This window comes from Gobio gobio, assembly GCF_949357685.1.
Source record: "Gobio gobio genome assembly, chromosome: 14".
In the NCBI taxonomy this organism is placed as follows: Eukaryota; Metazoa; Chordata; class Actinopteri; order Cypriniformes; family Gobionidae; genus Gobio; species Gobio gobio.
This window is the reverse complement of record NC_137107.1, coordinates 51,326,071-51,339,286: the sequence shown is the minus strand read 5'-3', so window position 1 is coordinate 51,339,286 and position 13,216 is coordinate 51,326,071. Positions and strand designations below refer to the sequence as shown.

The 13,216-nt window shown below is 40.4% G+C and overlaps 1 protein-coding gene across 1 annotated transcript in view; it reads left to right on the top strand.

Moving 5' to 3' along the window:
- Window positions 1–1,287: 1,287 nt before the first annotated feature.
- ermp1 (endoplasmic reticulum metallopeptidase 1) overlaps window positions 1,288–13,216 on the top strand; it is a 52,047-nt gene continuing 40,118 nt past the window's right edge. The window contains exons 1-2 of the mRNA XM_079835905.1: window positions 1,288–1,582; window positions 11,171–11,475. Of these exons, the coding sequence (XP_079692031.1) occupies window positions 1,320–1,582; window positions 11,171–11,475 (568 nt within the window). The 5' untranslated portion in view covers window positions 1,288–1,319. The remainder of the gene's footprint in view (window positions 1,583–11,170; window positions 11,476–13,216) is intronic.

Below are 13,216 nucleotides of genomic sequence, written 5' to 3'. Positions count from 1 at the left end.
TGATATTATAATGATATACGCACTTTATGGCGTATACTTTTAGGTCGTAGTGTAAGGAGGCGAATTGGGACGCATTGGGATGCAGCAAAATGCAGCAAAAAGGTTTTTGTATAGTTTGAGCATAAATTGATTTTCAAAAATAAGCCATCAGAAATATTAACTGGACTAAAAAGTGTGATAATCCCACTCTCCCATATAGGACAGAATATGGAAAAACTAAACTAACACTTAGATTAGATATCTAGATTATTAGATGGATAGATAGATGAATTGTGATATGAATTCAGTTTTTTTGTCTTGGATTTTGCCTGGGATTGAGACAGTGTGTTATTTACATTTTAAAACACTAATAAAGATAACATAACGTGTGGATATGTTTAATCATATACATAAATATTTATATGGATATATATATAGATGGATTTATGTATGTAATTGTGATATGAAATCTGTTTTTTTCTTGGATGTTTGAAGGGATTGAGACAGTGTGTTATTTACATTTTAAAACACTAATAAAGATAACATAACGTGGATATGTTTAATCATATACATAAATATTTATATGGATAGATAGATGGATTTATGTATGTAATTATGATATGAAATCTTGTTTTTTCTTGGATGTTTGAAGGGATTGAGACAGTGTGTTATTTACATTTTAAAACACTAATAAAGATAACATAACGTGTGGATATGTTTAATCATATACATAAATATTTATATGGATAGATAAATGGATTTATGTATGTAACTGTGATATGAAATCTTGTTTTTTCTTGGATGTTTGAAGGGATTGAGACAGTGTGTTATTTACATTTTAAAACACTAATAAAGATAACATAACGTGTGGATATGTTTAATCATATACATAAATATTTAAATGGATAGATAGATGGATTTATGTATGTAATTATGATATGAAATCAGTTTTTTTCTTGGATGTTTGAAGGGATTGAGACAGTGTGTTATTTACATTTTAAAACACTAATAAAGATAACATAACGTGTGGATATGTTTAATCATATACATACATATTTATATATAGAAATAAACCATAGTCTATAAATTTAAGATCATTCTTTGTTTATGCCAATAAGACAGTTGTATTGAGGATTTAATGTGTTAATGGGTGTAGTGTGTGTGTTCACACATATGATGGCAGTAAAGCACAAGTTCAGTTAAAACTAACGGGCGGAGCCTCTGTTCACGTGGGCGTGGTTTGTGTATCTGGCCCCTCCCTTCACTGCAGCGCGTCTCTACTGAAGTTTGTCCCTCTGCCGCTTCCGTTCGTGCTGACAGCAGCAGTAGCAGCATTAAAGATGGAGAGAGACTCTACAGTCCGCAGAATCAGAGCCCAACAGAACCGGCACACGGAGCCGGGCGGGCGCGATGAGGCGGCCGCGGTGAACGGGTACCGGAGCCGCAAACACAAGCCGGAGGTGAGCGCTCAGCTGCTGCACGAGAGCTGCGCTGTGGTTCTGATGCTCGGGTTCGTGTGTGTGCTGTGGGTTCTGGTTCTGATGTCAGTCCAGCAGCTCATCATCAGCAGCAGCAGCGGACACTTCAACGCCGTGCGGGCCAGGTACACTTTACCGGTGTTTACATATAATTACCATATTCATACAGCATAATATTTACATCTCACTTCAATACATTTCAAAGAATACTATGGTAATAAATCACCATAAATCACAATATTATAACATGATATAGACCCTAAAAAACGTTAAATACTAAGTAAGTTGTAATAATTATAACTACTTACTACTGTTATTGTTGCTGTGGTTACTGATACTTCTATTGTGTTTGTGGCAGTGGTGGCTTTATGACAACAGTAACTAGCACTTTTTATTTATTGAATTAACTATGGCTAAAATTGATGACTTATGGAAATATTATTAATTCTTTAAGGTTGATAAATGTCTGTCAGCTGTTTCGATTACACAGGAAAGCATTACAAGAATAAATAATAATCTCTGTCAGCATTAAAGAAGTCACGTGAAGGTTAAAGAGCTTTCAAGTACGTTCCAAACAATGTAACTTTTTTTAACAATTTAATAAAATGGTATTTAATTCAGTCAGTGCATTAGTAAAATATGTTTTTATATGTTTATCTTCTGAAAAGCACAGAGTGTTAGATGAGGCACACCCCATGCTCCATGAGCTCCACCTCCTCCCCTCTGGTGCTCGATTCATGACTCCTATTAGCAAAACAAATCAGTTTAGACATTCTTTTATCAGCTGTCAGAGGTTTAAATGTCAGGTCAACTTTTGTTAGAATTTAGAATTAGAGTAGAAAGAATCAGAATAGAATAGAGTAGGAAAAAATAGCAGAAGAGTAGAGAGAATTAGAAAATAATAGAGTAGAAAGAATTATAATAAGAGAATTATTATAATAAGAGTATAGAATTATAATAAGAGTATAGAATTATAATAGAATATAAAGAATTAGAATAGAATAGCGTAGGATTGGATAAAGTAAGATAGGATTATATAGAATATGATAGAATAGAATATAAAGAATTAGAATAGAGTATAAATAATTACAATAGTATAGAATTAGAATAGAATAGAAAGAATTAGAATAGAATAGAATGAGTAGGATTGGATAGAGTAAGATAGGATTGTATAGAATATGATAGCATATAATAAAGTAAAATAGGATAGAATAGAGTAGAGTAGAATATTATAGAATATGATAGAATTGAGCAGAATAGGATAGAATAGACTAGGATAGGATAGGATAGCATAGAGTGAATATACACTCTATGCTATCTGAATAGAGTAGAACAGAATAGGGTAGGACAGAATAGAGTTGAATAAAATATAATAGGATAGAACAGAATAGGGTAGGACAGAATAGGGTAGGATAGAATAGAGTAGGATAGAATAGAGTAGGACAGAATAGGGTAGGATAGAATAGAGTAGGATAGAATAGGATAGGGTAGGATAGAATAGAGTAGGATAGAATAGAGTAGGATAGAATAGAGTAGGATAGAATAGAGTAGGATAGAATAGAGTAGAGTAGGATAGAATAGAGTAGGATAGAATAGAGTAGGATAGAATAGAGTAGGATAGAATAGAGTAGGATAGAATAGAGTAGGATAGAATAGAGTAGGATAGAATAGAGTTGAATGGGATAGAGCTCAATGGGGTAGAATAGAGTTGAATGGCATAGAATAGAGTAGAACTGGATAGAATGGAGTAGAATTTGACAGTATAGAGTAGATTTGGATATGATACAATATAGTAGAATTGAATAGAATGTGGTAAAATAGGATTGAATATAGTGGAAAAGGATTGAATTAGGATAGAACAGAGTAGGTAGGTAGAGTAGACTATGGTAGGGTAGAGTAGAACAGAATAGAGTAGAGTAGAATAGGTAGAGTACAGTAGGGTAGAGTAGAATAGGTAGAGTACGGTAGGGTATAGTACGGTAGGGTGGAGTAGAGTAGAATAAGTAGAGTACGGTAGGGTAGAGTAGTACGGCAGGGTAGAGTAGAGTAGAATAAGTAAAGTATGGTAGGGTAGAGGAGTACGGTAGGGTAGAGTAGAATAGAGTAGAGTACGGTAGGGTATAGTACGGTAGGGTAGAGTAGAGTAGAATAAGTAGAGTATGGTAGGGTAGAGGAGTACGGTAGGGTAGAGTAGAATAGAGTAGAGTACGGTAGGGTATAGTACGGTAGGGTAGAGTAGAGTAGAATAAGTAGAGTATGGTAGGGTAGAGGAGTATGGTAGGGTAGAGTAGAATAAGTAGAGTATGGTAGGGTAGAGGAGTACGGTAGGGTAGAGTAGAATAGAGTAGAGTACGGTAGGGTATAGTACGGTAGGGTGGAGTAGAGTAGAATAAGTAGAGTATGATAGGCTAGAGGAGTACGGTAGGGTAGAGTAGAATAGAGTAGAGTACGGTAGGGTATAGTACGGTAGGGTAGAGTAGAGTAGAATAAGTAGAGTACGGTAGGGTAGAGGAGTACGGTAGGGTAGAGTGTGGTAGGGTAGAATAGAGTAGAGTAGAATAGAGTAGAGTACGGTAGGGTATAGTACGGTAGGGTAGAGTAGAGTAGAATAAGTAGAGTACGGTAGGGTAGAGGAGTACGGTAGGGTAGAGTAGAATAGAGTAGAGTACGGTAGGGTATAGTACGGTAGGGTGGAGTAGAGTAGAATAAGTAGAGTACGGTAGGGTAGAGTACGGTAGGGTAGAGGAGTACGGTAGGGTAGAGTAGAATAAGTAGAGTGTGGTAGGGTAGAATAGAGTAGAATAGAGTAGAGTACGGTAGGGTATAGTACGGTAGGGTATAGTACGGTAGGGTATAGTACGGTAGGGTAGAGAAGAGTAGAATAAGTAGAGTACGGTAGGGTAGAGGAGTACAGTAGGGTAGAGTAGAATAAGTAGAGTGTAGTAGGGTAGAGGAGTACGGTAGGGTAGAGTAGAATAGAGTAGAGTAGAGTACGGTAGGGTATAGTACGGTAGGGTGGAGTAGAGTAGAATAAGTAGAGTACGGTAGGGTAGAGTACGGTAGGGTAGAGTACGGTAGGGTAGAATACGGTAGGGTAGAGTAGAGTAGAATAGGTAGGGTAGAGTACGGTAGGGTAGAGTTGAGTAGAATAGGTAGGGTAGAGTACAGTAGGGTAGAGTACGGTAGGGTAAAGTAGAGTAGAATAGGTAGGGTAGAGTAGAGTAGAGTATAATAGAGTAGGGTAGAGTAGAGTATAATAAGTAGAGTATGGTAGGGTAGAGTAGAATAGGTAGGGTAGAGTACGGTAGGGTAGAGTAGAGTAGAATAGGTAGGGTAGAGTACGGTAGGGTAGAGTACGGTAGGGTAGAGTAGAGTAGAATAGGTAGGGTAGAGTAGAGTAGAGTATAATAGAGTAGGGTAGAGTAGAGTATAATAGGTAGAGTACGGTAGGGTAGAGTAGGTAGAGTAGAGTATGGTAGGGTAGAATAGAGAAAAGAGTAGAGTAGAATTAGGGCTGGGCGATATGGCCCAAAAAAAATATCACAATATAATTTTCCATATCAGTCGATATCGATAATTATCACGATAAATGTCAAATCTTTATTTCTTTAAAGTTTAAAGACATATTTTTGCTCCTGAGTGAAAGATGTAGAAAACAGACAGTTAATAGTGGGTTAACTATCATTTATTGACAACATGACAAACACTTCCCAAACAGGTGAACAATTTTAAAAACTGAGGTAGAGTAGAATATTATTGATATAAATAGAATATATAAAATAAATATCTATTGTAAAATCTAGAACTGTAGTGATATAACATTTGGCTCTGCTGACTGCAAATGAAAAGTTAAAGGGTTTTAAAGATAAAGTTTGTCAATAAACAAAAATAGAATAAAAAAAAAATCTTTCTGGTCAGCATGCCAAACCTTATAAATAAATGAATAATAAATAAAAGAAAAATCTTATATGTGGTCAGGTCAGCATTTTTTTTTTACTCTACACTCTATAATATACCGACACACAGACACAGACAGACACACACACACACACACACACACACAAAGAACTGCAACGAGAGTACAAAGTTCCAGTAAGGGCTTGTAACGAGTAGAATTAGGTACTGCTCGTACCTAATTATTAGGTATTAGCGCGAGCATGAGCGCGAGCTGTGAGCAAGCGTCGCATGTGTGCGTGGGAACGACGCTAAACATTATGTGCAAAAAATATGATACCAATGTATTTTTCCACAAGTCCGATGTTTTAGTGATCATAGTTTGGTAACAGCTTGTTGTAAGTCACCCACAACTAACGAGGCGATAAGCCTAGGCGTGAACTGACATTAGCCTAATGTAGAGTTAGCGCTGTGTTGGGCTCAATGCTATATGGAAAAACAGGATAATTGAATAATTATATTACCGTGTGGTGGACCTATGATAAGCAGTGCACGGCGCTCTGGTCGTGAGTGCTGAATTTTCTTCACTATCTCATTTTTCTTGCTCCACTGCACTGTAATCCTTCAAGCCTGTCAGCCGCTGTGACTGTCAACAACACCGCGTGCAGCACCAGAAGCCCGGTCTGCAAAACGCATGCGCATCATTACACATAGCGCGTAAGCATTATATCGAGCATTTATAGAACTGTTGTTATCGTTTTATCGAGGAAAATTATTTCGTGATAATTATCGTTATTGTTTTATCGCCCAGCCCTAAGTAGGAAAGAGTAGAGTAGAATAGGTAGAGTACAGTAGGTTAGAGTACGGTAGGGTAGAGTAGAATAGGTAGAGTACGGTAGGGTAGAGTACGATAGGGTAGAGTAGAATAGGTAGAGTACGGTAGGGTAGAGGAGTACGGTAGGGTAGAGTAGAATAGGTAGAGTACGGTAGGGTAGAGTAGAATAGGTAGAGTACGGTAAGGTAGAGTAGAATAGGTAGAGTACGGTAGGGTGGAGTAGAATAGGTAGAGTACGGTAGGGTAGAGTAGAGTAGAGTAGAATAGGTAGAGTACGGTAGGGTAGAGTAGAATAGGTAGAGTACGGTAGGGTAGAGTAGAATAGGTAGAGTACGGTAGGGTAGAGTAGAGTAGAGTAGAATAGGTAGAGTACGGTAGGGTAGAGGAGTACGGTAGGGTAGAGTAGAATAGGTAGAGTATGGTACGGTAGGGTAGAGTAGAATAGGTAGAGTACGGTAGGGTAGAGTAGAGTAGAGTAGAATAGGTAGAGTACGGTAGGGTAGAGTAGAATAGGTAGAGTACGGTAGGGTAGGGTAGAGTAGAATAGGTAGAGTACGGTAGGGTAGAGTAGAATAGGTAGAGTATGGTAGGGTAGAGTAGAATAGGTAGAGTACGGTAGGGTAGAGTAGAGTAGAGTAGAATAGGTAGAGTACGGTAGGGTAGAGGAGTATGGTAGGGTAGAGTAGAATAGGTAGAGTACAGTAGGTTAGAGGAGTATGGTAGGGTAGAGTAGAATAGGTAGAGTACGGTAGGGTAGAGGAGAGTAGAGTAGAATAGGTAGAGTACGGTAGGGTAGAGGAGTATGGTAGGGTAGAGTAGAATAGGTAGAGTACGGTAGGGTAGAGGAGTATGGTAGGGTAGAGTAGAATAGGTAGAGTACAGTAGGTTAGAGGAGTACGGTAGGGTAGAGTAGAATAGGTAGAGTACGGTAGGGTAGAGGAGAGTAGAGTAGAATAGGTAGAGTACGGTAGGGTAGATGAGTATGGTAGGGTAGAGTAGAATCGGTAGAGTACGGTAGGGTAGAGGAGTATGGTAGGGTAGAGTAGAATAGGTAGAGTACGGTAGGGTAGAGGAGAGTAGAGTAGAATAGGTAGAGTACTGTAGGGTAGAGGAGTACGGTAGGGTAGAGTAGAATAGGTAGAGTACGGTAGGGTAGAGGAGTACGGTAGGGTAGAGTAGAATAGGTAGAGTACGGTAGGGTAGAGTAGAGTAGAGTAGAATAGGTAGAGTACGGTAGGGTAGAGGAGTATGGTAGGGTAGAGTAGAATAGGTAGAGTACGGTAGGGTAGAGGAGTATGGTAGGGTAGAGTAGAATAGGTAGAGTACAGTAGGTTAGAGGAGTACGGTAGGGTAGAGTAGAATAGGTAGAGTACGGTAGGGTAGAGGAGAGTAGAGTAGAATAGGTAGAGTACGGTAGGGTAGAGGAGTATGGTAGGGTAGAGTAGAATAGGTAGAGTACGGTAGGGTAGAGGAGTATGGTAGGGTAGAGTAGAATAGGTAGAGTACAGTAGGTTAGAGGAGTACGGTAGGGTAGAGTAGAATAGGTAGAGTACGGTAGGGTAGAGGAGTATGGTAGGGTAGAGTAGAATAGGTAGAGTACGGTAGGGTAGAGGAGTATGGTAGGGTAGAGTAGAATAGGTAGAGTACGGTAGGGTAGAGGAGAGTAGAGTAGAATAGGTAGAGTACGGTTGGGTAGAGGAGTACGGTAGGGTAGAGTAGAATAGGTAGAGTACGGTAGGGTAGAGGAGTACGGTAGGGTAGAGTAGAATAGGTAGAGTACGGTAGGGTAGAGGAGTATGGTAGGGTAGAGTAGAATAGGTAGAGTACGGTAGGGTAGAGGAGTATGGTAGGGTAGAGTAGAATAGGTAGAGTACAGTAGGTTAGAGGAGTACGGTAGGGTAGAGTAGAATAGGTGGAGTACGGTAGAGTAGAATAGGTAGAGTACGGTAGGGTAGAGGAGTATGGTAGGGTAGAGTAGAATAGGTAGAGTACGGTAGGGTAGAGTACGGTAGGGTAGAGTAGAGTAGAATAGGTAGAGTACAGTAGGTTAGACTACGGTAGGGTAGAGTAGAATAGGTAGAGTACAGTAGGTTAGACTACGGTAGGGTAGAGTAGAATAGGTAGAGTACGGTAGGGTAGAGTAGAATAGGTAGAGTACGGTAGGGTAGACTACGGTAGGGTAGAGTAGAATAGGTAGAGTACGGTAGGGTAGACTACGGTAGGGTAGAGTAGAATAGGTAGAGTACGGTAGGGTAGAGTAGAGTAGAATAGGTAGAGTACAGTAGGTTAGACTACGGTAGGGTAGAGTAGAGTAGAATAGGTAGAGTATGGTAGGGTAGAGTACGGTAGGGTAGAGTATAATAGAGAAGGGTAGAGTACGGGAGGGTAGAGTAGAATAGAGTAGAGTAGAATAGGTAGAGTACGGTAGGGTAGAGGAGTACGGTAGGGTAGAGTACGGTAGGGTAGAGTAGAATAGAGTAGAGTAGAGTACGGTAGGGTAGAGTAAAATAGGTAGAGTACGGTAGGGTAGAGTAGAATAGAATAGAGTAGAGTAGAATAGGTAGAGTACAGTAGGGTAGAGGAGAATAGAGTAGAGTAGAATAGATTAGAGTACGGTAGGGTAGAGTAGAATAGGTAGAGTACGGTAAGGTAGAGTAGAGTAGAATAGGTAGAGTACGGTAGGGTAGAGTTGGGTAGAATAGAGTAGAGTAGGTAGGTAGAGTAGAATAGGTAGAGTAGGGTAGAATAAAATAGAGTACGGTAGGGTAGAGTAGAATAGGTAGAGTACGGTAAGGTAGAGTTGAGTAGAGTAGAATAGGAAGAGTACGGTAGGGTAGAGTAGGGTAGAATAAAGTAGAGTACGGTAGGGTAGAGTAGAACAGGTAGAGTACGGTAGGGTAGAGTAGGGTAGAATAAAGTAGAGTACGGTAAGGTAGAGTACGGTAAGGTAGAGTACGGTAAGGTAGAGTACGGTAAGGTAGAGTACGGTAAGGTAGAGTACGGTAAGGTAGAGTACGGTAAGGTAGAGTACGGTAAGGTAGAGTAGAGTAGAGTAGAATAGGTAGAGTACGGTAAGGTAGAGTAGAGTAGAGTAGAATAGGTAGAGTACGGTAGGGTAGAGTTGGGTAGAATAGAGTAGAGTAGGTAGGGTAGAGTAGAATAGGTAGAGTACGGTAGGGTAGAGTTGGGTAGAATAGAGTAGAGTAGGTAGGGTAGAATAGAATAGGTAGAGTACGGTAGGGTAGAGTTGGGTAGAATAGAGTAGAGTAGGTAGGGTAGAGTAGAATAGGTAGAGTAGGGTAGAATAAAGTAGAATACGGTAGGGTAGAGTAGAGTAGAGTAGAGTACGGTAAGGTAGAGTAGAATAGGTAGAGTACGGTAAGGTAGAGTTGGGTAGAATAGAGTAGAGTAGGTAGGGTAGAGTAGAATAAAGTAGAATACGGTAGGGTAGAGTAGAGTAGAGTACGGTAAGGTAGAGTAGAATAGGTAGAGCACGGTAAGGTAGAGTTGGGTAGAATAGAGTAGAGTAGGTAGGGTAGAGTAGAATAGGTAGAGTACGGTAGGGTAGAGTTGGGTAGAATAGAGTAGAGTAGGTAGGGTAGAGTAGAATAGGTAGAGTAGGGTAGAATAAAGTAGAATACGGTAGGGTAGAGTAGAGTAGAGTAGAGTACGGTAAGGTAGAGTAGAATAGGTAGAGTACGGTAAGGTAGAGTTGGGTAGAATAGAGTAGAGTAGGTAGGGTAGAGTACGGTAGGGTAGAGTTGGGTAGAATAGAGTAGAGTAGGTAGGGTAGAGTTGGGTAGAATAGGGTAGAGTAGAATAGGTAGAGTACGGTAGGGTAGAGTTGGGTAGAATAGAGTAGAGTAGGTAGGGTAGAGTAGAATAGGTAGAGTAGGGTAGAATAAAGTAGAATACGGTAGGGTAGAGTAGAGTACGGTAAGGTAGAGTAGAATAGGTAGAGTACGGTAAGGTAGAGTAGAATAGGTAGAGTAGGGTAGAATAAAGTAGAATACGGTAGGGTAGAGTAGAGTAGAATAGGTAGAGTAGGGTAGAATAAAGTAGAATACGGTAGGGTAGAGTAGAGTACGGTAAGGTAGAGTAGAATAGGTAGAGTACGGTAAGGTAGAGTAGAATAGGTAGAGTAGGGTAGAATAAAGTAGAATACGGTAGGGTAGAGTAGAGTAGAGTAGAGTAGAATAGGTAGAGTACGGTAAGGTAGAGTTGGGTAGAATAGAGTAGAGTAGGTAGGGTAGAGTAGAATAGGTAGAGTAGGGTAGAATAAAGTAGAGTACGGTAGGGTAGAGTAGAGTAGAGTAGAATAGGTAGAGTACGGTAAGGTAGAGTTGGGTAGAATAGAGTAGAGTAGGTAGGGTAGAGTAGAATAGGTAGAGTAGGGTAGAATAAAGTAGAGTACGGTAGGGTAGAGTAGAGTAGAGTAGAGTAGGGTGTATAGTGTGTTGTTGTGTCATGTTGTGTTGTGATGTGTATAGTGTGTAGTTGTGTCGTGTTGTGTTGTGTGTAGTTGTGTCGTGTTGTGTGTAGTTTTGTACGTATTGTTGTGTATAGTGTGTAGTTGTGTGTAGTTGTGTGTAGTGTGTAGTTGTGTCATGTTGTGTTGTGTATAGTGTGTAGTTGTGTCATGTTGTGTTGTGTGTAGTTGTCATGTTGTGTCGTGTTGTGTTGTGTCATGTTGTGTTGTGTCATGTTGTGTTGTGTCATGTTGTGTTGTGTGTAGTTGTGTCATGTTGTGTTGTGTCGTGTGGAGTTGTGTACGTATTGTTGTGTATAGTGTATAGTTGTGTCATGTTGTGTTGTGTATAGTGTATAGTTGTGTGATGTTGTGTTGTGTTGTGTGGAGTTGTGTACGTATTGTTGTGTATAGTGTATAGTTGTGTCATGTTGTGTTGTGTATAGTGTATAGTTGTGTCATGTTGTGTTGTGTATAGTGTATAGTTGTGTGATGTTGTGTTGTGTTGTGCTTCAGGAAGCATCTGGAGCGGATCACCAGCGTGGGGCCGCGGACCGTGGGAAGCCCGGAGAACGAGATCGCCACTGTGAACTTCCTCCTGGAGGAGATCGAGCAGATCCGGTCTGAGAGCAGAGCCGGCCCTCACGCCATCACAGTGGAGGTCCAGCGGCCCACCGGCTCCTTCAGCATCGACTTCCTGGGCGGCTTCACCAGCTTCTACGACCGCGTGACCAACATTGCCGTCCGGCTCGAGCCCCAGAGCGGCGCGCAGCACTTCATGCTCGCCAACTGCCACTTCGACTCGGTGGCCAACAGCCCCGGTACGTGTTCACAACACTCCAACAACGCTCCGACAACGCTCCAACAATGCTCCATCAACGCTCCGCTAACCAACCCACAGCGTTGACATTGATGCTGCGTCCCAATTCGCATACTATCCGTACTAAATAGTATTCGAAAAAATAATTAGTATGTCCCAAATCTTAGTATGTTGAAAAAAGTATTCCAAAGATTCCCGGATGGTTTACTATTTCCGGTCAGAATCCGAAGTGCAGATCGATGCGCACTCTAACGGCTGATATTACCCACAACCCATTGCGAGAAGGACGAGGATTCGATTAGAACTACAAATGCGGATAAAAAGTGTTTAAAAAACTACAAACATGACGGTTACGCGAGTCTGACGGTTAAGTAGAGAGGGTTAGATGAAGTGGTTTGAGTGAGCAATTATCAGTATTTAACCTGACGAAAACATATTTATTCAATATTATCCACATTATATTTCTCCTTCAGCAGCATTGAGAACTTTTGTAATGATACGTTTGGCCATTAACTTTGCAAACACATGAGGGGAGTCTCTGCATTAAAGACCCACGAAAGGCAGACCAACGATCGACTACATTTCTCTCCGATACGATAGGAAATTAAATTGAAAGTGGGGGATTTGAACTGTGACGATGATTGACAGTTTAAACGGTGACGGGACGCACGTAACAGAGTCTGTTAAAGATGACGAAGTATGTCCCAAAGCTTGCATACTCTTCTGCTACACACTCAAAAGTATGTACTTTTTCTTCACAAAAAGAGTACCTACTTTTAGGACGTAGTATAAGTAGGCGAATTGGGACGCAGCCTGAGTTCATTTCTCACGTCTCATTTAAGCTTCAACTTTCATACAAGATCAACATGTTTATGAGACTCACATGAGACATTAGCCTGACGTCGTCATACTCAATTCTAGTCAGAATTTGAGTCTGATCTGCTCGGTTGGGCTGTGATTATGGGGTGTGTTTCAACCGAACCAGGAAACGCCTCAATTGGATAGACCTACAACCAATCAGAGCAACGCAGCGACGCATAACATTAGTTGTCAAATGTCAACAGAACTCAACTGCACTGTGTTGCCAAGTCCATGGGTCGAAGCGATCCCAATTATGGGATATACAGACCAAGGAATGTGAATTTTAGCTGCCAGCCCTGCCAAAATAACACATATTTTACCCCCCAAATGCCTTTTTTCCCCTGGAGAACCCCCTCTGGAAAGCTATTGGGCTTGTTTTTGGCTAGTTTTGAGGAACATTAGCAACTGGGCGGGTTTTGTTGTAAAAACTTGGCAACCCTGTCTGCACGCACGCTGGAATAAGTAGCGTTAGAAGAAAAAGACGTGTAAACGATCTTTGCTGGTGTTGTAAGAAAATAATTTAAGGATACACAGAGTACTTCCCAACTAGGGATCGACCGATATGGATTTTTTAGTGCCGATGCCGATTTTCTTTCATCAGCCTTAGCCGATGACGATACGGGCTGCCGATTATCTTGAGCCGATATTTGGAGCCGATACGGCTCCCTCAATTTACATCATAAAAATGACACAATGATCATGATGATAATTTAACATTTACAATTTAAAAAAAGGAACATTTATTGAACTAAAAAAAAAAATATTTAACAAATAGTAAAAACAGGTGAGGTAGAACAAGGGAAAAAAAAGAGTTCAGTGGTGAAAATAAATTCTGAAAATAAATATTTAAGCATAAATAAAATAATGACACTATTGCACAC